General features: G+C 29.7%; 5 protein-coding genes across 13 annotated transcripts in view; 2 read left to right on the top strand and 3 right to left on the bottom strand.

The window, feature by feature from the left end:
- LOC118443057 (elongation factor-like GTPase 1) overlaps positions 1-7,045 on the top strand; it is a 54,353-nt gene extending 47,308 nt beyond the window's left edge. The window contains exons 4-5 of the mRNA XM_035869510.2: positions 2,262-2,449; positions 5,738-7,045. Coding sequence (XP_035725403.1) covers positions 2,262-2,449; positions 5,738-5,926 — 377 coding nt within the window. The 3' untranslated portion in view covers positions 5,927-7,045. The remainder of the gene's footprint in view (positions 1-2,261; positions 2,450-5,737) is intronic.
- LOC118443091 (uncharacterized) lies at positions 6,827-8,452 on the bottom strand. The gene is made up of 2 exons (XM_035869570.2): positions 8,279-8,452; positions 6,827-8,175 (listed from the first exon to the last, which is right to left on the bottom strand). The coding sequence occupies exons 1-2, from the start codon at positions 8,321-8,323 to the stop codon at positions 6,841-6,843; spliced, it is 1,380 nt and encodes a 459-aa protein (XP_035725463.1). The 5' UTR covers positions 8,324-8,452; the 3' UTR covers positions 6,827-6,840.
- A 370-nt stretch (positions 8,453-8,822) lies between these two features.
- ClpX (Caseinolytic protease chaperone subunit) lies at positions 8,823-13,274 on the top strand. 4 transcript variants are annotated; one of them, XM_035866727.2, is made up of 7 exons: positions 8,823-9,021; positions 9,674-9,772; positions 9,857-10,063; positions 10,148-10,299; positions 10,378-10,552; positions 10,787-11,688; positions 11,779-13,274. In XM_035866727.2, the coding sequence occupies exons 2-7, from the start codon at positions 9,703-9,705 to the stop codon at positions 12,031-12,033; spliced, it is 1,761 nt and encodes a 586-aa protein (XP_035722620.1). In that variant the 5' UTR covers positions 8,823-9,021; positions 9,674-9,702; the 3' UTR covers positions 12,034-13,274. The 4 variants fall into 4 exon arrangements, with proteins under 4 accessions (XP_035722620.1, XP_035722584.1, XP_035722611.1 ...); XM_035866691.2 differs by having other exon boundaries at positions 8,826-9,021; positions 10,378-10,564; positions 11,779-13,273; XM_035866718.2 differs by lacking the exon at positions 8,823-9,021 and adding an exon at positions 9,133-9,157 and having other exon boundaries at positions 10,378-10,564.
- Positions 13,275-13,641: 367 nt separating this feature from the next.
- Positions 13,642-16,085, bottom strand: LOC118442421 (mitochondrial outer membrane protein SLC25A46). Its single transcript, XM_035867982.2, has 5 exons — positions 15,290-16,085; positions 14,937-15,219; positions 14,749-14,805; positions 14,388-14,664; positions 13,642-14,296 (listed from the first exon to the last, which is right to left on the bottom strand). Exons 1-5 carry the CDS (start codon positions 15,453-15,455, stop codon positions 13,877-13,879), a joined length of 1,203 nt encoding a protein of 400 aa, XP_035723875.1. The 5' UTR covers positions 15,456-16,085; the 3' UTR covers positions 13,642-13,876.
- A 2,522-nt stretch (positions 16,086-18,607) lies between these two features.
- Positions 18,608-22,500, bottom strand: part of kug (FAT atypical cadherin kugelei) — a 298,979-nt gene continuing 295,086 nt past the window's right edge. For 5 of the 6 annotated variants that reach the window (XM_035871769.2, XM_035871801.2, XM_035871780.2 and 2 more), the window contains one exon: positions 18,652-22,345. In XM_035871769.2, coding sequence (XP_035727662.2) covers positions 21,792-22,345 — 554 coding nt within the window. In that variant the 3' untranslated portion in view covers positions 18,652-21,791. Of the gene's footprint in view, positions 22,346-22,500 lie in introns of all 6 variants that reach the window. The other variant, XM_035871811.2, reaches the window with a different exon arrangement.

Raw genomic sequence — 22,500 nt, 5'->3', positions numbered from 1 at the left:
ACATCAATCCGGTTGTCATCGGTGTAGGATAAACTGCTCGTTAAAGTACGCGATAATCCGTGCCGATCTTTAAAGTGGGGTAAAACTCTCTCGAAGGCGGTAGCTCTTTTCTATGAACGTCACGTAGCTCATAAATACGTTATAAAATCACAAGAGAACTGGCCTGTACGGCGCCTAAGACAAGTCTGTCTTGTTCTGTTCTATCTTCGTTGTCGCTGTCGTTATTGTCGTTGTCGTTGTTATTGTCGTTGTCATTGTCGTTGTCGTTGTTGTTGATGGTGGCAGCCTCCGGCTGTCTCTCTAAAATCAGGTACTAGAAAGAAAAAGAGAAAGAGAGAGAGAGAGAGAGAGAGAGAGAGAGAGAGAAAGAGAGAGAAAGAGAAAGAGAAAGATGCGAAAGAAGGAGAGAGAAAGGTTATCGAAGGTAGCAGCGAGCAAACACGGTCGCACATTGGTGGTGGGTGTTTCCGAGTAGAACGGGGCTCCCAGGGACGAACGAAACGGGGCAGGTGCGCGCAGGTGCCTCGGGACTCGACCGGAAACTCCTTGGGAGGAGACGCGTCGATCTCGAATCTCGAAAGATACGCTTCGTGGCAGAGCGATCGCTGATCCAGTTTGCGTCTATTCTACCAAAAGAAACGGACAAAGAAAGGACTTTGGAAATGTTTTTTTCTTCTTTTTTTTTTTTTTATTTTTTTTTTTTTATTTTTTTTTTTTTTTTTTTATATAAATTAACTCTAACACATGAATGAGAAAGTTAATGGCGTTGAAAAAATATCATGTCGATTTCCCAAGTATATCATTTTATTAATATGCGAGATAAGTGAATTTAATTAAAACAAAAATTAATTGGAAAGACTTTCTAACTTTTTGTAATGTAACGATTATATACTATTTAAATAAAGATTGAAGGTTATTTAAATTTAGGTTAATTAGAGCAATGTGAAAGATTTATAAGATCGGAAACGAATCGATGTTGCGAGATTATTAATATTCCAACACGATTAGAACGATTGCATGGTGTAAACTGGAATGTTAATATGTGGGAGAGAGAGAGAGAGAGAGAGAGAGAATGAGAATGAGAATGAGAATGAGTATGTTGAATAAATCAGAGTAATTCTTTTATCTTAAGTGATTCCTTCGAAAGATGGAAATAATTTCTCTCTCTCTCTCTCTCTCTCTCTCTCTCTCTCTCTCTTTTTTCGAATTTTCTTCTCTCTTGTTTACGGAAACAAATCTTATATAATGAATCTTGTTGAGAATGTCGGTATAACGAGACCTCGCGAATTATTATAATTCTGCAATGTCCTCCCGGCGTAATATAACTTACGCGGAGCCGAGAAATCATCGGTTATTCGCATCACAGATTATGTCGAGCGTGTAGAAAGAGAGAGAGAGAGAGAGAGAGAGAGAGAGAGAGAGAGAGAAAGAGAGAAAGAGAGAGAGAGAGAAAGAAAGAGGACAGCAGGTATACTATATTGATAAATAATGTATGAACGTTCCTCGGTTGTTTTCCAACGCGAACGTTTGCACGATTCTACGTGCCTCGACTCGTTATTTCTATCGATCGTCATCTTATTTCGCGATCGAAACCAGAAGAAATGAGAGGGAGAGAAAACATTTTTAGTCTCCCGTTCATCGGAAAACGATAAATATATCGTATCATGCATATTACAATAAGCCTATTTATTACTCGAGTCCATTCGAGTATTTATAGAAGGAGCACAAATTTATTTGCTCTTCAATATTTTGTTCAAGAACCGCGAAGCAAATTAAATGTAATCTTTAAAGAACGAAACTAATTTACGAAAGATAATGAATGGATTTAGCGAAATATTTTAACGAAATTAATCTAATCTAATCTAATTGAATAAAAGAAAAATAAACATATTTCTTTATTTTTAAATAAAAATCTACATTCACTTGATTATATTTAATAGTAACTATATACTGATTCATTTTTATGCACATTCATATCCTTTTTTCGTTAATTCTGTGTAATGTCATATAACTGTAAAAATCATATATTTATATAATACATATATATATATATATATATATATATATATATATATATATATATAAGTATATATAAATTATACATATTCTTTAATATAAGTTATACATTACAAGTTCCATATTATATCATTTTTTGTGTTTAACCCAAATAAAAAATTTGAGTTATGTATTAATAGAAGAAAAGAAAAACAAATGGAAAGAAAAGAAAAGAAAAATTAAATTAACTTTTTTAACATTTTTAGGCAAATTGTATGCAGCTTTCGGAAGAAGACAAGGTCGAGTGGTGGCCGCTGAAAATGCTTTGGGTTTCGGTGGACAATTTCGTGTCCTGGCTACATTACCGGTTCCTGAGAGCTTTCAGCTTGCGAGGGAACTAAGAACACAAACGTCCGGATTGGCGAGTCCTCAGCTGGTTTTTAGCCATTGGGAGGTAAGCTAACCAAAATCTAGCAAAGATAGTAATACATAGATCAGACCTGGGTAACCAAAGGTACACTATCTAAAGCCGGCTTGGGATTACTTTAAAAGCTTATCCCCCCAATAGTCTTTTAAGAGAACATTTTTATCTTTCAACAATTATTTTGTTTTTGGCTATCTTCAACAATGATTAGAAATGAATGAATCGGTTTTTGCTATTTTCATGTATAATAAATAGCGTTATATGTTTTTCGTTAATATTTTTTGCATCATAAATATTTTTTAAAATATAAAAAAATTAAAAAAAAATAATTTGGATTTCAATTACCTAAGTCTGAAATAGATATTAATAATAATTATTAATATTACGATTATTAAATATTCAAAATTTTTATCCTTTATATATACTGAATTATGCATTTTGGATTTAGACATAAATGTAGAAAAAAACATCTTAACTATAAACATTGTTAATAGTTATATTACAGTATTAATACAACTATTAACAATATCTATACTTCTATTGTCTATTTTAGTTAAGTATAATAGGAGATAGATCTCTAATAATATCGTTCTAGGCTGTCTTCCAATCTTTAACCAAAAGTATCAGATACCTTTTCAGTCGTTTTTCTCCTTTGTTTCTATCCTTTTGGCAGGTGTGTTACCTAACAAAAGATACTTGAATATCATCTCTTATTCAAGAGATCCAATTTTTTTCTAGATGTTCTTTATTGTATTTCAAATAAAATTGTAAATATCGAGAGAAAGAGAGAGAGAGAGAGAGAGAAAGAGAGAGAAAAGAAATTTTTTCTAATGATCTAACTACAGGTATACGAATGGGTACCTCGTGAATCTCCTGAAAATCGTTAACAGAAGATACCTAATGTTTGATAAAATCTAGGGATAAAGAGAGAGAGAGAGAGAGAGAGAGAGAGAGAGAGAGAGAGAGAGAGAGAGAGAGAGAGAGAGAGAGAAAGAAAGAAAGAAAGAAAGAAAGAAAGGAAAGCAGAAGCGTTAGGGTCTCAACGGAGTCGAAAAGTAGGAAGGCTCCGGGTGAGGGTGTCAGGCTCTTTTTTCCGGCGTCGCTCGAAATCCTTCGGTATAACTTTCAAACCCCCGGCGGGCTATTATTCCGTGTACAATGAGGACGATCGACCGGTGACGGGACGACAATGCAGAAGGACCATAGCCCAAGGGCCCTTTACGAGCACGTATAAAATCTTCCGTAGTTCCGTTTGGTAGAAGATACCCCCCTCGAAGATATCTTGGCTCGCTTATCTTCTTGAAACGTCCTCCTACAAAAGCCAACCGTCACTATTTCGAAACTCAAACGTTTATTATCGAGCATGCAAAGTCTCATTCGAAGAAGATGGTATATTATCGTTGATGGTGCACCTTGACGTGTTTCAAGCCTGAGAAGCTTCTTGTTACTTGGTACTTGATACCTTCCTTGACTATAAATTTATACGATTTATAGATCTTCTCTCTTCTCTTTCTATCTGTTTATCTTCTTCTCAAAGAGAATCGTTTTCTATTTAATAAAAAAAAAAAAAAAAAAAAAAAAAAATGTCATCCTAAGAATTTAAGATTGGAATAGAAACAAAAATATATTAACAGAATGGTCTTTGACCGTTTAAGAAATTTTTTAATGAAAGAGAGAAAAAGAGAACGAACGAAGAGACACGCAAGTTACTTCGAAGGAGTAAAAAGAAGGTGCGCGATTAAATCGGTGAAATTAGTACTTCCGTTCGGAAATTGAAGAAATAATGACGATAGTTAGAACCGGAAATCGTATATACACGACGGTACCTCTCCATCTTTTGCTCGCTACCGCGAAGAACCGCTGCTGGTAAACAACCGAACGAGGATGGTCATTTCTTTTTCTACGGGCTCCCTGCTGGTAGGAGAAGGAAACTATCCCTACCATCTTTCTTTACGGGCACTTTTCTCAAGTAGTGTAACGAACAAAGACGGAACGGTTAAATTCGAACACTATAAGTCCTAACGAACGATTGAAAGAAATATAAAGAAGAAAAGAGAAAGTGAAAATTTTTTTCTATTTTTTTTTCTTCTTTTTTTTTTCATTTCAAATTATTCCATTGAAAAAAAAAATCGTAGAAAAACACAATATTTTTCTAATTTAACAATTTCAAAATTATTTTCAAAATTAGCTTTACGAAAAAAATTATATGGTGGTTGAACTTTTTTTAATGAATTTTTTTTCGATCAAAATTGTCACGATTTTCATATACTTACTTACAAAGAGTATAATCCAACGAGTAACCCGAGAGATCAATCAAAAGTATTCTTACGTACAAAAAAGGAGATGGCGTTGAATGATACTATAAGGGAGAAGGAAAGGAATACTATGGTAACGCATAATGCCAAGACATAATATTCCGAAAACCTACGAAAACAAATCTGGTTTGAAACAAAAAGTGCTGTCTACCATCTGTTGTTGAGTGACGAGCGTCTTCGTTTCTACCGGTAAAATTATTGTCCTTTCTTATGGACTACCTCTGATTCAATTCCATGGGCTATAGATTATCCTTCTCGTTTGCTTCGGTCCGCACCAGGTGTCCGCATCTTATAAATTTCAATACGGGTGAGAGCGAGAGATGTAGTTGGTGAAAAAAAGGGAATAAAAGAGAGAGGAGGGATGAAAAAGAGAGGAGACGAGCAACGTATCTGGAAAAAAATATGATAAAAAAGAAATGTTAAAAGGACTAAGGGTGGTAAAAGGAAATACAAACGGAAAATGAAATCACCTGCACGATTTTCATTCATTCTTTTTTTTTTTTCGCGGTACAATGTTTAGCCGTGTCTGATCTTATTTATTAATTATAATAATAATAATAATAGTTAATAGTAATAGTAATGGTAATAATAATAATAATAATAATAATAATGAAAATAAAAAATATAATAATGATAACAATAATAACAAAAGCAGCAACAAAATTTCATGTGAATATCATGCGTCTCGTATATGTCCCACGGATATCCTTTCGTTCTCGGGTCTTCCTCCTCTTCCTGGTGCCTTCGCTTAACCGAAGGATAGGTATACCCTGTGATGGAATTACTGAATGTCCGATTAACAGTTACGACATTTTTGTAGGGTCTTCTTCTTGTAAAATGAGAACAATGTGTAATTTAAGGAATTCAATCAAAATATTCAAAATAGAAAATAAAAAAATTAAAGTATTAATATTTAAATTATTCTCATGTATTTGTTACATGCAAATGATTGATATTAGTTTCGATTTTTTGATTTTTCTTTTTTTTTTTGTTTTTTTTCTAGGTTATTGAACAAGATCCATACTGGGTACCATCGACAGAGGAAGAATATCTTCATTATGGCGAGAAAGCCGATAGTGGAAATCGTGCGAAGAAATACATGGACGCTGTACGACGTCGAAAAGGTCTTCCCGTCGATTCTCAATTAGTTACGCACGGTGAAAAGCAACGTACTTTGTCTAAAAACAAATGAGACAAACTGTACATATATATATATATATATATATTTTCCCCCTTTCGTTACAAGATCGGACTCGAGAAGTCCAATTTTTTTTTTCTAATCTCTATAATTTTTTTAATGATATTAATAAATTCTTATAAATAATAAATTCTTACCATCGAAAAAATATTTATTTTAAAATTTGTCAAAAAAAAAGAAAAAAAAAAACAACTACTGATTCATACGATCATCATCCATTTTAAAATAATAGTCTATTATTTTGTATAAGGTTTTATAGGAATACTATGAAATTACGTTTATCTTACGTACGTTTTACTTTTTATTTGTATTCTTTCGAAACTAAGGATCAACGTAATCAATTTTTTATGTAGATTTATGATGTAGAATTTATTTGTTTAACACGAATATATGTTATGTATATATGTATATATATATTATAAACGTGCGGTGTGAACTATTTGACTAATAACGTTTATTCGTATTTGTTACTACCAATTATTATATTAGTTAACCTACTAAATTTTTTAAGAGATAGAAAAAATGAAAAATGTTTGAAACGATCTATTTCTTCTACTTCCTATAATATTAACAATAATCATGGTATACAATAAAGTGTACGAAAATTCTTCTTGAACAAAGAAATGAACATGAATGTTGAAAATCGTGGACGTAATCGCTTTCCGACGTAGAAAATCACCGATCAAAACGAAGTAAGTGATGAGGCTATAAAATTAATCATTTCCCGTCTCGTCTCGTCGCTCTATTTTGCTATACTTCCGTAATATTTCCTTCTCGTATAAAACTTAATATCACATTAGAATATTCAATTCATTTGAATTCTTACAAAATTTTCGTTAAGAAAACTATCGCCTAAAGATAAGAATAATTTATTTACAAAGCCTGTATAAACATCAATATATTATAATTTATTCATTATCGAAAATGATTTTCTTTCCTTGAAAACCTTGTTTTATAATTTCTTGTTGTTTCTTCTTCGCTGCCCAAGAGGGATGTAAATTTTTATTTTCGTTAGAATTCTCGTTCATGACGTTGTTACGTTTCTTTGTATCTTTGAAGGACGATTCATTGTTGTTCTTCTGCTTTTTAAATAAATTTTTATCTCTATTAAAATTATGCCTACTTTCTTTTTCTCTTCCCTTTCCTTTTATTGCTTCAGAGGATTTTATATTACTGAAGAACCTATCGTTTGAGAATGTCCTTTTATCAATGTACTCTTTGGATTTTTTATTGTAATAGTTATTATCTTCATCCTCGGATAGATAATTATTTTCTTTAGTTGTTGAAGATGCTAAGCTGAGATACGCATCACCATCACCACTCACGAAGAATGAATCAATTTTTTTTTCAGATTCTGACTTATTCTCAATAGGAACTTTTTCATTATTTATATTCGAAGAACCATTTTCCTCTGAACTTTGTTCCTGTAAAATTTCTGTAAATCTTTTTACTGTTGCCTGTTTACTAATAACCTTTACCGTATCCTGTTCTTTATCATTGTGAGATATTTCCTTTATCTCTGCTTTCTTGATCTTTTTAACATCTTCGTTATCATATTTATCATTGCACTCTTCTGTAAATTCTGTACTTTCTTTTCTATCTCTTTTTAAACGTTTATTTTCTTTGGATTTAGTCTGTTTGCAAATCATAGGTTTTATTCTGAGAATACTCCCTGTTTCTAAATCATTTTGTTCTGAATTTTGTTCTTCCTCTGAATGATTGTTATCTTCTGTTTCTATCCCTATATTATTATTATCTTCATCATCAGAATTCGATTCATTCGCTAAAGAACTTTCAGTAATTCTAGTACTTGCACGTGTTTCTCTCTTCGTTGTTGTCTTGCTCTCTTTTTCCTGTTCAGGCTTCTTATTTTGCTTTGTAGATTTACTTTGTCCAGGTTGTAAATGCTCATAATCAGAGTATGTGTTGCGAAATTGGATTATAGCATTTTTTAACGACTTATAATCAACTACTTTGGCCATAATACGAGTAGTTGTCTTAGACTTTTTATTTTGTAAAATTTCTTGCAAACTTTTTGTATTAGTAATACCAAATTTGGTAATACGATCATCTTTGATCTTTTTCAAGAAATATATCTCGTTGATCAATTTATCAGCTTTCTTCTTGTTCTTTTCTTGTTGCTTCTCAGTTCCATTTTTTGTACGCAATGTTTTGGCTTCTCTAATTAATTTATGTATTATACATACTTTGGCTTGTCGTACCAATTTCCTCATTCGAACTATCTGTAATAAACATATAAATATTTACTCTTATTTTGTAATAATTTAACAAACTCTCATAACCTCTAAACTATTTTAAATATACTAACTATATATAGTAACTTACCTCATCATTAATTTCGGTTTTTCCCATTGTATAACTTTTTTTCATTAAATTCTATATTATATTTAGCATAAAATAATTTATAATTAATATTCTTTATGTAATTAAAAACATTTTAATTCATTCAATGTTGAAAGTAGATGGAATACGAATATTTTTTCGATATCACCTGGTGGTAGATAAATGAAACTAATAGCAAAGTTACCGATAAAAAAACTCAAATTTGCAAATAATAAATATCACTTTAATTCCATTCTTTCGCCACTAGATGGAGCTGATTCAAATTATTATTAAAGAATTCTGCGAAAAATTGTTTTGTTAAAAATCCTTTTTTAAAATAATAAACAAACAATAATAATGTTCTAATAAATATTTTAGTAAACAGTGAATTATGAGTTTGATTTTACGATCATACAAGATATTTTATACTGACATGTATAAGTAAAACATTTCCAAATATTATTTAAAAAGTGAATATGCTATTAAATAAATATTTATGAAATACAAAATACATATATTATTTAGATCGTATGGACTGATAATTTAAAAGCAAAATATATGAACTTAAAGAAACAGACGTAATTTGACTTATACATCCTGTTAAGTGTGCATATTAATTATATATAAACTTGTTCAGTAGATAGCGCGTTAGTCAACGGTCATACGTATACATTCGTATATGTTTACAAAATTAGGAACTTTGGGAAACACATCGTAACATCTTGCACTGTTTTTTCACGATAGAGGTAAATTATGTAATATATATCGTTCTACACAGATTTTTGCGAATGAATATCATTATGGAAGCAATTAGATTTACGGGGCTATCTATGACCTTGAACCGTATTTTTTCTTCATGAAACTTAAGTCTGTTTGTTCTGTGTGAGTGATGTGTCAAATATTTGTATCTTCTTATTTTTTAAATCCGTTTATCTTTATCGTCGATCATTTGTGAATAGATTCGATTATTTCGTTTGACATCTATCAAATCATTCGAAATATTTAAAATAATTTGTTAATTAAATGAAAGGTATCATCGTTGATAAACGTCTTGTATATCTGTGGAGATCTACAAGGTTAGTGCTGTTCTGTTGACGTATAGATCGTGCTGTGTATTATTTTTGTTACTGTCATATAGTGTCATATACGCAGTTCAGCTTTTTAAATATTCACTCTTTATAATTTGATATGTTTGCAAGATAATTGTTAATATTATTATGATGTAAATATATTTTGTGAAATAAAAAAAATTTTGTGTTCTAAAAGTTGCATGAATATATATATATTTATGCGAAGGAAAATAATTTTAATATTATATTATTCACAAATTTCTTATATTTATACATGTGAATTTGTACAGTATAATACTGTATAATAAATACATATTTAATTCTACAGATATTACATTGTCAATAGTGATTACAACAATGAGTTGTGTACGATGTTGTTTGATAAGTGCTGGACGTTTAGCATCTTCCAATCATGTTACCACTCACTGTGAGTATGATTTTTAATATGACGTATATATATTTATTTCAATATCTAATATCATATAAAAAATTTAATTTAATGGTTATATAGTTCACAAGATTGTGAGAGTCGTTGCTAGTAGATCACTTACAACAAGTACAAGCTTAGCTAAAGCTCCATCTGAAACTGTACCACCTAATAAAAATAATGGTACTACAACATCTGGAAGTGCAGGATCAGGTGGTGATAATGGTAAAAAGGATGCTCTTATCTGTCCAAAATGTGGTGATCCTTGCACACATGTTGAAACTTTTGTATGTAAGTACAAATTGTTTTACCAATTATTTCATTTGTTCTAAATATAATAAATAATATTAATATATGTTTTATTCCCTAAAATAGCATCAACAAGATTTGTGAAGTGCGAAAAATGTCATCACTTTTTTGTAGTACTATCAGAAGTAGATTCAAAAAGAAGTTTAAAAGAAGCATTGAGACCTGACATGGACTCTAAACATGGATTTTATAGAAAACCACCTCCACCTCCAAAAAAAGTGATACAATATATATTAACAGTACTAATATTATTATTAATTATGTAGTATATAAACACTATCAATAAATAATTTCAGATCTTTGAATATTTGAATAAGCATGTTATTGGTCAAGAATTTGCTAAAAAAGTACTTAGCGTTGCTGTATATAATCATTATAAACGAATATACAACAACTTACCTGTGCAAACAATTCAACCTAATACTGGTTCAGTTGCCTCGCAAGAAATGAATCATCCATTTACTCACAGAGGTCTTAAACCACGTAAATAATATTTCTTATAATAATCTATTATTGCATTGTAATTTATAAAATATTTTTAATTATTTCTTTTAAGTTCTATAAACTTTATTTTAATTTTCACACATTATATATTATTTGATCTAATATTATTTTATCTGATAATTAATTTATAGACTTTAATATAATTTAATGTAAAAAGCTATATCACAAAAGTTAAAAGGTTTTTTATTTTTTGTTTTTCAGATTTGTTGCATATATCTAGCGTCGGTAATTCATTAGGAGTTGGATATCAAAATATTTCTGGTAGTAATGATCAACAGAAAGGATCGAACCAATCTGCACTTGGATCAGACATTTTAGACAGTCAGCAGCATCAATTGAAGCTAGAAAAAAGTAATATTTTATTGCTTGGACCAACTGGTTCTGGAAAAACTTTGTTAGCACAGACAATAGCTCAATGTTTGGATGTACCCTTCGCTATCTGTGATTGTACCACATTAACCCAAGCAGGATATGTTGGAGAAGATATAGAAAGTGTTATAGCAAAACTTTTACAAGATGCCAATTATATTGTGGAGAGGGCGCAGATGGGTATTGTATTTTTAGATGAAGTTGATAAAATAGGTGCTGTTCCTGGTATACATCAGCTACGAGATGTTGGAGGTGAAGGTGTACAGCAAGGAATGTTAAAAATGTTAGAGGGTACAATCGTTAATGTGCCTGAAAGAAATAGCTCAAGAAAGCTTAGGGGTGATACGTTACAAGTAGATACAACGAACATACTTTTCGTTGCATCCGGTGCCTATAATGGTTTAGATAGACTTATTTCACGACGCAAGACTGAAAAATATTTGGGCTTTGGTGCAGTACCTGCATCTGAAAGTCCAGGAAGAAGAGCTGCCAGTCTCGCTGATGTAGCTAATATGTCACCTTCTACAGAAATAGACAATAAAGAGAAAGATCTTTTATTGCAACAAGTAGAAGCACGAGATTTAATAGACTTTGGCATGATTCCAGAATTTGTGGGAAGATTTCCAGTACTTGTACCTTTTCATACTTTGAATAGAGATATGTTAGTTCAAATTCTTACAGAACCAAAAAATGCTATGGTTCCTCAATACCAGATGTTATTCTCTATGGATAAGGTACATATAGATATGACAACTAATGCTTTAAAGAATGTTATATGTGACCATATGTTTTAACATATTATAATGTAAATTAACTTATTACAGGTGGAATTGACATTTACAAGTGATGCTTTGAGTGCTATAGCATCATTAGCTATGGAAAAAAAAACAGGTGCAAGAGGTTTACGAGCTATAATGGAAGCTCTACTTTTAGAACCTATGTTTGAAGTACCAGGAAGCGATGTGATGTCGGTCCATATAACAGAAGGATGCGTACGTGGTCAAGAAAAGGCACAATATATAAGAAGAGGTGAGGCAACAGAAGAAGAATTGCAACAAGCACAACATGTACAAAACTAGCAAATAATCAAAAAACAAGAGAATAGTGTATAGCTGTTTCGATGCTGTATTACTATTGTCTCTTGTAAAAATTTAAATAATATAAATCGAATATAAAAATTTAAATGAAATTTTATAAATCAGATAGTCTCCAGATTATAAAAGAATACTATGATCGTTAGATAGAAAATATATAATATAATCTTAACTGAAAGTAATTATAAAAAGAAAAAAAAAATGAAAAAAGAGGTATTTATATTTTAAGTAACTGTAAAATAGTTTCATAAACAAAAAGAATAAATTGGTAGAATATTTTATGTGATGACTATAATTAGAGCTTACATTATATTTGATTCGAATATTGATTAAATTTGCTTTGAAATGCAAGTAATATGTCATATTAAAACATATAGCAGATGATGAAGCATTCCACAAACATTGATGTATATATGCATTTTATGAAATATCTTAAATTCTGCCACATTTATTTATTGTTTCTTACTTCAATTTATACATTCATCGCCTGTTATTAACAAAATCTAATTTTTAACTCAATTTATTATAATCAATTATATTTATAAACAATTATATTTGTTTTCTCTATATTTATATATCAAGAAAACAATTATAAAATTTACTACATTTTGTATTTAAGCATATAAAAAAATTGATAATAAGTTATTACATATATGTCTATTCACCAATGTTCTTTTTGCGAAATTTAGAAAGAAACAAATTTTATTATTGTATTCAAAAATTAACTAACATAACAAAAAAAAAAGTTAAATGATAATTTTCCAAAAAAAGAACAAAATTTCTATAAATAAAATATATAAAAATTTAACGTATCTGTAGTTTTGTTAAAGAGGTAAATATCTACAGTGATATATAAGAAAATAAAAATTCATTGTAATATATTGTATATAGAAATAGATAAAATTAGTGAACTATGAAAACCTTGTGGTGGAAATTTTACTAATATTGATATCAGTAGTTTTTTTTTTGTGATTGAATATTGTCATAAATACTAAGTAAAACAAACAAAATATTATTAGATAACCTATCTACTCTATTAGTTTTAATTTAGTTTTATACTCCTATTAAATGACAATCTAGAAAAATTGCTTTTTAGAGTCATCTTATTTTTTTGAAAGTGTAGGTTATAATATTTCTAATAATATTCAAGATTACAATATCCACATGTATGTGTGAAATTATATTAATTATCTACATATAATATAATATCAGAATGGGCTGTGTACAATATAAACATCTAAAAAATGTAAAAAATTATCTATGAACACAATATAAAATTTTATATATTATTATTACATGTAATTATCATATATAAAATTTTATATAGGTCATTGTTATAAATAATTTATATTGTATGACCTGATATTTCTAATAAATTCAATTGAGATAAATAATATGTATTATACTCATTTAACTTTGTACGATATGTCGATAGGCTATTTAAATATAATATTTATAGGTTAAATACATACAGATTTATAATATCTGTGAAATTTATTTATCATTTCAAAATAGTATTATATATTATTATTGATACATTATTTTTAACTGAAGAAAATGTTAAATATAAATAAATTGTAGCATTGGGTTGATAAATTTATACATTCTTAATCTTATATTTGTAAGATTAAAAACTCAAGAAGTTGTCAATATTAATATATTTTTCATTGTTTCTATATTTTGTATATTTAATCATAGAAGTACCTTAAGGTTAAGAAGCACAAAATATCATGTATATAATTGTTATAGGAATTCAGCTACTAAATTAATTACTAAAAATATTTTTTGTATATGTTAGACAACCTATATATATAAAAGAAAAAAATATTCACATTGAATCTTTATAATATAAATTTTCAGACGATTTAATAGGTTTACATTTAGGCTTAGGTCTCAATTTTGTTACTAGTTCTGTTAAAATCCATTTAGTTGCACGTAATACGAAAACGTATACTCCCAATTGTAATATAAGAGCTCCAAATCCTTTATATAAACCTAGTGGGCCCTCTGTGGAAATTATTGTGCGATAGCAATCAGTGGCACTACTGTACCCTGTTAATAAGGGAGTGACACTCCTTCCTGTATCTAAATCATCTATAATAGTGCGTGTCCCTTGAAGATGCAAACGATGAATAACTGTTTCTAATGGATAAAATAATACATCAGCTGTGCACATAGAAATTGATATTGATTGTAATTCGATATCCTGAAGAAGTGTTTCAGATAGTAAATCACGACTATATGCTCCCTAGAAACAAAAGAATCAATAAAAAAAAAAAAGAAATGTTTTTTATATTATATATGTATAATACAAATTAAATTTTTTTCAAATATTTTACCATATATTCCTGACGATGCTTATGTCTTATATGCATAATACGACTTGTAATACCTCTTACAATGAGAGTAAAGAGATATTTAGTTACTCCATAAGCTATAGTAGGCGGTAGAAGGGCATAAATAGGTATGAGTCTGCCTTTATTGCTAATTTCAACCAAACGTAAAGCACCATCTCGGAAGACATCTAGAATGCCAGGGCTTTCAGATGCTATTTCAGATTGTACGGTTTCCACAAGTGAAGCAGAATAAAATGGAGTTACTATGCCTAGAGATACACTGTTAGATCAGTAATAATCATATTAGTTAAATAATATTTTAAAGATTTGATATATGTTAGATATGAAAAATAATACTAATTACCATTTGAGAAGTATGTGTTGACCAAAAGCTTTCAAAGAACTATTGCATGTTACTTCTCTAAAATAAAATTTTTATTATTTTAACAATATTTAATATATATATATATATATATTCATTCAATTTATCCATTAGTTATAACAAATAATATACATAGATAGATTTTATAAATAGATAAATTATCACCTTACTTTGGCCATGGTGTAAGCTTAGAAATCAGATCTTCGATTGCTAGAGTCATTCCTCTTACTAATAAGACAGAACCAATTCCTTTCCATAAAGTATTTAAACCTTGACTCTGATGTAATCGTGCCATTATAGGAATTAAAGTAAATGGTATCAAATGATAATTATTGGATCCAGGATTGACTTGACATTGTCGTCTTAAGACAATAAATGGATGAATCAATAAATTCTCTGTGATTAGACCAACTAGACTGCATCCTAATACTATATACTTTTTTACCACGACATCTAAAATGTTAAAATATATTTCAATTTTTGTGTTATAAGCAATAAAAATGTATATTAAAAAAATACTAACCATCGTTATGAGGTGGACTATCTTCTGCTAAAGGATGAGGAGTTGATATATCCAAAGGATGAATAACATCATGACCATGGTATTTTTGTTGCAAATGAAATTTTGCATCCTGAGTTTCTACCAAACGTCCTCGATACACTCTTTCGTAACTTTCCAATCCTGCCATTTCTTTCGGCAGGTATTGTAAAATTTATAATTTTTATCTATAATTGTTATTAAGTAATAATACAACACCACGATGCCGACGATTGATATCTAACATCGACATTGGTGTCTATGAGTAGAGGTTAGAATACAGTTCAATATCATAAGACTAATTTAATTGATGATAATTCCTTAAGTATTATAAAAAATTTAAATTACAAATAAAATACATTTCTGTAAATAATACACTTTGGTCATGTTCGATCTTTTATAAGATCTGTGATATATCGATATTTCAATATAACTACTGATTCGTTCTTAGATTCAATTTGACCGATAGATCTCGATTATTATTAGAAATTAACACAATTATTATTTTAGAACGAATCATAGACGACCTTTAAGGCTATTTATTTAATATCGCTCGAGATATGACATCACCGACAGATGATGAAAAAAATGATTTAAAAACGTATTAGAACTCTATCCCTTCTCTCGTATATTCATCGTATCTCTGTGTACATGCTTGATAGGTACTTAATGTTCCTCAACTGTTCTTTAACTGTTGACGACGTGCGTAAATTGAAATATAACTTAAGATTGTTCATTACTTTTCGCTCCGAGCACATATGATCTTAGCGATAGATATGGACAAAATATGAACTATAAACGCAAACGTTGAAACACTGTTATCGTACCATACGTTTATTGTATCAATGTATAAGTTTATTTGGTATATTTCTCTCTCACGCATAAATAACAATTGGTTTTGTATAGATTAAAGTAAATAGTGTTAATAAGCTGTGAATTCAATTCTTTTCAATTCTTCATATGTATATCTTCCTTTGATGATACCATGCGTAATTGATTTCGCATTGATCCCTGTTATGTACGAGATCGTTATCGCATTTGTTTCACGATAAAAACATAAAGAATAATAAATAAAATTAACATATGATAATTAATATATAAATTTGCAAATTTAAAGAAATTATCTTTGAATATAACTATATATATCTTTGAATATAACTATAACTGAATATAATTATATCTTATCTATTTGCCTGTAGATTAATATTATTGGCTAATATTGACAATGTACTTTAGTATTTAATCAGAATTAAATTGAAGGGATTTTGAAAATATATTGCAATCATTCGACCGATAGTATATGCGTTGCATGATATATAATTAGATTTCAATATATCGCAAATACTATAAATACAGATCTCACTATATAGAAGTTGTTGCATGTGGAGACTCATAGGTCTCAGTAAGTATTCTTTTTCTATTCTAAAATTTGCATTCGCGAGGTAATTCAATTGAATTTTCGAGGAAATAAAACAAAATCCTCGGTAGGATTTTTAATCGCGCCCGCAAACGCCCACGCCTGTGCCCACTGACATGCGCACAAGTGTTCTTTCCATCCTTATTCCGTATTTTCCTGTAAAAATCGATGATAAACCGAGTCATTTGATGATCCTTTAAAGTCATCTGATCATAGATAAATCTATCCCTCGATGATCCATTGATGATCCCTCGATGATCTTTGTGATCATCTTGATAATCTCTGTTATATTGGACACAACAATTGTAAAAACTTAGAAAAGCTTTTCATTTGTCTATAAATTATTCGTGGAAAATATCATTTTTTAAGACGATTTTTTTTTCAAAGAAAATAAAGCTTCAAAAATTCGAAAAACAACGTCTTAGATTAAACCTTCGTCTTTAAAATAAGACTCTTTTCATCAAACTCGGTCAAGAATTACGTTTGTTCTATTTGTTGGCGTAATTTATTATAAAAGCAGGTGTGATGAACGGCTTTAACTTAAAATTGAGATTTGACTACTTTCGTGTTTGCGTCATATATCAGGAAATATTCGAATGACATATTTCGAATATTAATAACAGAATATGTACGATCATCAAGTCAAAAATAACAAACAATATAGAAAGACAACTGTGTACTAAATGAAGAAACTTTAGAAGTAGTTATATTCAATGAATTTTATTCTCCAACAGGTTTCTGAAACTTTTAATACTTTAGACATGACCTATTATTTAATTAAAAAATACTTCCACACTATATACATACTATATTATATTTAAATGTACATACTTACTGCAAAATGAAATAGTAAAATATAATTTGATTATATATAATAAAATAAAAAAGAATATTATATTACATATATCTACATAATTTCAAATCATCGAAATATATTGAATAATGCATAAAAGAAATAATATAATAATTTATTCCTACGGAATAATACAGTAATAATAATACAATAATAATAATACAATTTATATCTCTATTAAAACATGAGAAACGGATTGTATATTAACTGAATTTAATTTTGATATAAATATAAATTGAATTTAAGTGCAATAGTTTTTTACTTACATAACAAAGATATTGTTAATACTATATTCCTGTTTTACCGATGTAATAGAGGATAAGAGAGGATGCCAATTTTATCGACATGACAATAGTAGATTCCATTTTAACCAATCGAGTAGGAATCACGGTAATAGTAGATTCCTATTTGTTGGCAGTAGATATAGTAGATACCGTTTTAATGCCGACGGATTAGCAATTTCTCATTTTACGATAAAGGAAATTCCGTTTTATCAAAAAAAAAAAAAAAAAAAAAAAAAAAAAGCAAGAAAATTGTTTAACAAATCATCAATAATAATAGATTCGTCCATTACTATTCATTAGTAATCGTAGATTTATGTATTAAAGATCGTCGGTAATTGTGGAATTCTTATTAGTAGTGTTTAGTATGTAGTATTTTAATAGTAGTAGTAGCAGGACATTATTTAAGTAGTACAAGCAAATCATTTATATATATATATATAATAATAATAAAAAGTAGAAGTAGAAAAAGAAATACATATCATCACAAAAGTGTGAGTTTGTAGTATACTAAACTATTTTCTCTAATCCACACTGACCCGATTGTTATGTTACGTGTACCTGCATAAGTTTATAGACTGATAAAATAGATATAGATTTTATGGCTGAGACAGTGTTCCCCGCTTGCACTTGTAGTTTATATTTTGTCCATATCTGTCGCTGAAGTAATATACTTCGAGTGAAAGGTGATAAATTGCTTTGACTATTGTTCAAATTCATTTTACCTGTTACATTTATGTGTAAGTTTTCGACTGATGATAAATATAAAAATTGGGAAATAAAGTGATAATTATTAATAATAATATGATAAATTATAGGCAAGATTGGTTTCTTTATTACAATAGGTTGACCTTGTACAAATTAATTATAGCCTTATAATTATAATAAGTCAAGTTCCTCATTCTTTGAAAGATTTTGTGTTATCGATATGTATTCTATGAGCAGGGCTAATCTGAAGAGAAATTTAGAAGTTGTACCCACTTAAACTTCCTTAATAATTCATTCATATAAACAGTCGTCGTGTATCCTTATTTCTGACATGGAAAACAAACATTTATCTCCTACAATCTTATTTGATTTGAAATCTAAAACGATCCGTGAGTACGTGTAGGCCTAAAGTTAAAGCTTCTCTTAAAACATTACAAAAAAACGATGCCATATAAATCAATTATGTTTGTCCTTTTGTCAATTCCGATCGCTCAATAAAGTCTATACATTTACTGTAAATGATACTAGTAAATGTAACGTAATTATTAATACGTTTTAGGATAATGTTTCGTAATGGCCCGGAGGAATAGCCAAATTTTTTTTTAATTGCACGATGTTATCTAAATCATTTAATCTTATAATGGTTTCTTTATTCTTTCTAATAAGATGATATGCGCGTAATCGCTTCGATCATTTTTAAATAAAATGTATAAAAAAAGAATGGCAGGTCAACTTCGTTTCAACGTTTTTGACCAGAGGGGGCTATATATAATTGTAGATCGTTTAGTCAATAATTAAAATTAATCTTAACATTTAAGAAGAGTCTGTTATTCCGACGCCGATCGAAAGTCTCAAACGTTCATCGATGACGATTCCGATACAATCTATTTTAAATTAACTGTACAATCTTTTTATTTCATTCTAATATAGAATAAATTATCTAGGTTCAATTGTATCCATATGATGAATGACGCGTGAGACCATCAATCTGCACGAAACAATAATGTTTAACTTATATAAGAAGACGCTTTTATTTCCGCTCTTGGTCAAACGTAAAAAGAAAAATCACCCTGTTTTCGCATTATTATTTAAACGTTTTGCGTTTTGCTAATTTTGTCCCGTTAAAATACGACGTATGGGACGTACACTTACGCACGGTTCATTAACGAACAGGAACATAAAACTGAATTTCTCGATAATTATTCTTTATATGTATAAAAACATATATACCTCACCCATTTAAGCTGCCTCTATACATATATTGATAAAACGGAAATTACACGTTAGGGAAGTGACAATGATTAAAGACCTTAGGCACGTAATAACTGTTTTCCCCCTCTCTCTTTCTCTTTCTCTCTCTTTCTTTTTCTTTCTTTATACATGTGTGTATATGTATATATATATATGTATATATATATATGTATATATATATATATATATATATATATCTGTGTTTGTCCTTGTGTCTCTATATATATATATATATATAATTCGTAAAAAATTATTTAACAAAAATGTGTTCATTAATATGGCATTAAGAATAAAATCGGCAGTGTATGTACGTTTTTTTTTTTTTAACGTTTATAGGTATCTCATTTATACCATTGCAAAATCTATAATGTACGAATGACCTGTGAATGATGAAACGATGAAGGGCAATGATGGTCAGCGAAACGCTTTCTTCGCCATGCAGTCTTATTAAAGAGACATAAATATAATCGGTGATGCGTGACGTAAGATAGTAGCACCATGTATAATGCGATCGGTACGTGTCGCTTTAGAATCGATGGTGACTCACGTGAGAGGAGAAAAACAAAATGATTTATTAAAAAATTTAAATAAATGAAACGTTGACTCGATTTACGCACGCTTTTTCGTCCTCCTCAATCTCTTCATTTTCCTCTTTTTAATATTTCTTTTGTTCTTTATAAAACCTCGCATCGTTAACATTGCAATTATTACGATACTATTTATAGTATTTGATCATCGTATAAACATTATTATCATCACAGTAAAAATATTTCATATCTTTTTTTTTCTTTTTTTTTTTCTTTTTTTTTCTTTTTTTTTTTTTTTTAATTATTATTAATTAATCTGCGTTTACTGCTCGCGATCGATGCGTGCATTTAACGTTTGCAGAAGTAGCGCAATATTTATTTTTTTTCTTTTCTTCTTTTTTTTTCATTCGCTAGAGTCAATTCATTTCCTAATCTATACAGTACTTATTCTCTATACATGTGAGTGTCTGTGTGTGTGTGTGTGTGTGTGTATATATATGTATATATATATATTTATTTATTTATTCATTCATTTATATTCATTAAGTAGTCCGTTTGTCTTCATTTACAAGTAATCAAAATAAAGTCAATTAGCAAATAGTAAAAATACATAAAGAATACCTATGTATTTTTAGCACTGGAATTATAGTCATGGATAATATCCAAGTTTTAAACGATAGATTTATTAAACGATAGTCATTGGTCTGACGACGCGGTCGTGATTCAATAAGTTTACCTCTCTTCAGCGATGAAATATCATTAAATCTAAAATGAAATAATTCTTTTAATGTATATATATATAATATATATATATATTATATATTATATATTATATATTATATATTATATATTGAATGTAGTTCTCTCTGTAGTAGAATCTCTTTGCTCGGACTCATTACTTTTCCTCTTTTTTTCCCTTCATTAAATTAGCAAAATGAAGAAAATGCAACTTCAGAAATGGTCTTCGGCGTATACCGATTATATAATGTTGATGAACGGTTAGCAAAGAAATTAAAATAAAAAGTATTCTCATCCAGGATTAAAAATTGGTTGGTTAATATCGAGCAGCATGAAGTAAACTTTTCCGAGGAATTGTAGAATTAAGTACGTTGGTACCTAAAACTCTATATCGCGTGGAGAGTTTCGAGGCATGGTGTACTCGTATTGTAATAATTAATTAATTAATTAATTAATTAATTAATTACATACTATCGGTTCAAGATATAATAGACGATCGCACACCGGTCTCTTTAATATAATAATGTGTATAATGTTATCAGTCCCCTTATTTACGTAACTCTACCTGTACAGACTGTCTAACTAATTCGATAATACCTATGTACAAAACTGTAGATTTATGAACAACCGGATTCCCTCGTCGAGTCGAGAAAAACACGAAGGAAAACGCGTTTCGGATCAGTCTAGTCGAATCTTCCTGTAGCACCGTTCGTCACACCGAGGTTTGAGTGATACCGTTACCAGACAACCACAAACGTCCATTACTTTTTTGATCTGCGATCTCGTATTCGGAATCATCGATCTCGCAAAGATTCGTCGAGAGATCACTGTTGCTCGTAGCACCGCCCAACAAAGAATTTCTTTCCTCGAGCGTCGTGATCACCGAACCAATTTCGTCAACTTCATCCCCCTTGTGGCATCGATTACGTCGGGTGCTTGGAAAACCATAAGGCACTACGTCATCTTCTTCCTCGTCGGACTCGAGTGTGCTTAAACGTCCATTCAATGGATTCGTCTCGTTTTCGGTATCCGTGTGAATATTATAATGGGGTAGATAAGAATTCGGATGTCGTAGATAACTTTCGGACCCTTTGTACTTATATTCCCCTTCCCCGCCACTGTCCAGAGGATTCAAACGTTGTGTCTCGGTACAGTGATGATATCGTTCCGAAAATTCGGTTCCGCATTCTGAATCACCGACATACTCGGACTCCTGATCCTCGTTCAAGGTCTCAATGTCTCTCGTTTGATCTATTGGACCGTGCACTGCGAAAGAACATTTCAATTAATTAATAAACATCGGATATTTTATTTCTCTTTTTTTATAGCATTCTCATAAATATTTTTTTTTAATCTCATTTTAGGAACATTCTTTCGAGAAAAAAAAATATTAGAATTTAATTACAGGCATGTTTTATTCT

Source organism: Vespa mandarinia, chromosome 2 (assembly GCF_050613455.1).
Source record: "Vespa mandarinia isolate Hongniang chromosome 2, ASM5061345v1, whole genome shotgun sequence".
Taxonomy (NCBI): domain Eukaryota; kingdom Metazoa; phylum Arthropoda; class Insecta; order Hymenoptera; family Vespidae; genus Vespa; species Vespa mandarinia.
This window is presented reverse-complemented; position numbering and strand designations above follow the sequence as displayed.

Excerpts from the sequence above, each read along its gene's own strand:
- LOC118443091 (XM_035869570.2), bottom strand. The coding sequence starts at position 8,323 with ATGAAAAAAAGTTATACAATGGGAAAAACCGAAATTAATGATGAG. Across the intron at positions 8,176-8,278 it reads AAACCGAAATTAATGATGAG|ATAGTTCGAATGAGGAAATT; the intron begins GTAAGTTACTAT and ends TGTTTATTACAG.
- ClpX (XM_035866718.2), top strand. The coding sequence starts at position 9,703 with ATGAGTTGTGTACGATGTTGTTTGATAAGTGCTGGACGTTTAGCATCT. Across the intron at positions 10,064-10,147 it reads ACATGTTGAAACTTTTGTAT|CATCAACAAGATTTGTGAAG; the intron begins GTAAGTACAAAT and ends TCCCTAAAATAG. Across the intron at positions 10,565-10,786 it reads TCACAGAGGTCTTAAACCAC|ATTTGTTGCATATATCTAGC; the intron begins GTAAATAATATT and ends TTTGTTTTTCAG.
- LOC118442421 (XM_035867982.2), bottom strand. The coding sequence starts at position 15,455 with ATGGCAGGATTGGAAAGTTACGAAAGAGTGTATCGAGGACGTTTGGTA. Across the intron at positions 14,806-14,936 it reads AAGCTTACACCATGGCCAAA|AGAAGTAACATGCAATAGTT; the intron begins GTAAGGTGATAA and ends ATTTTATTTTAG. Across the intron at positions 14,665-14,748 it reads CAACACATACTTCTCAAATG|TGTATCTCTAGGCATAGTAA; the intron begins GTAATTAGTATT and ends CTGATCTAACAG.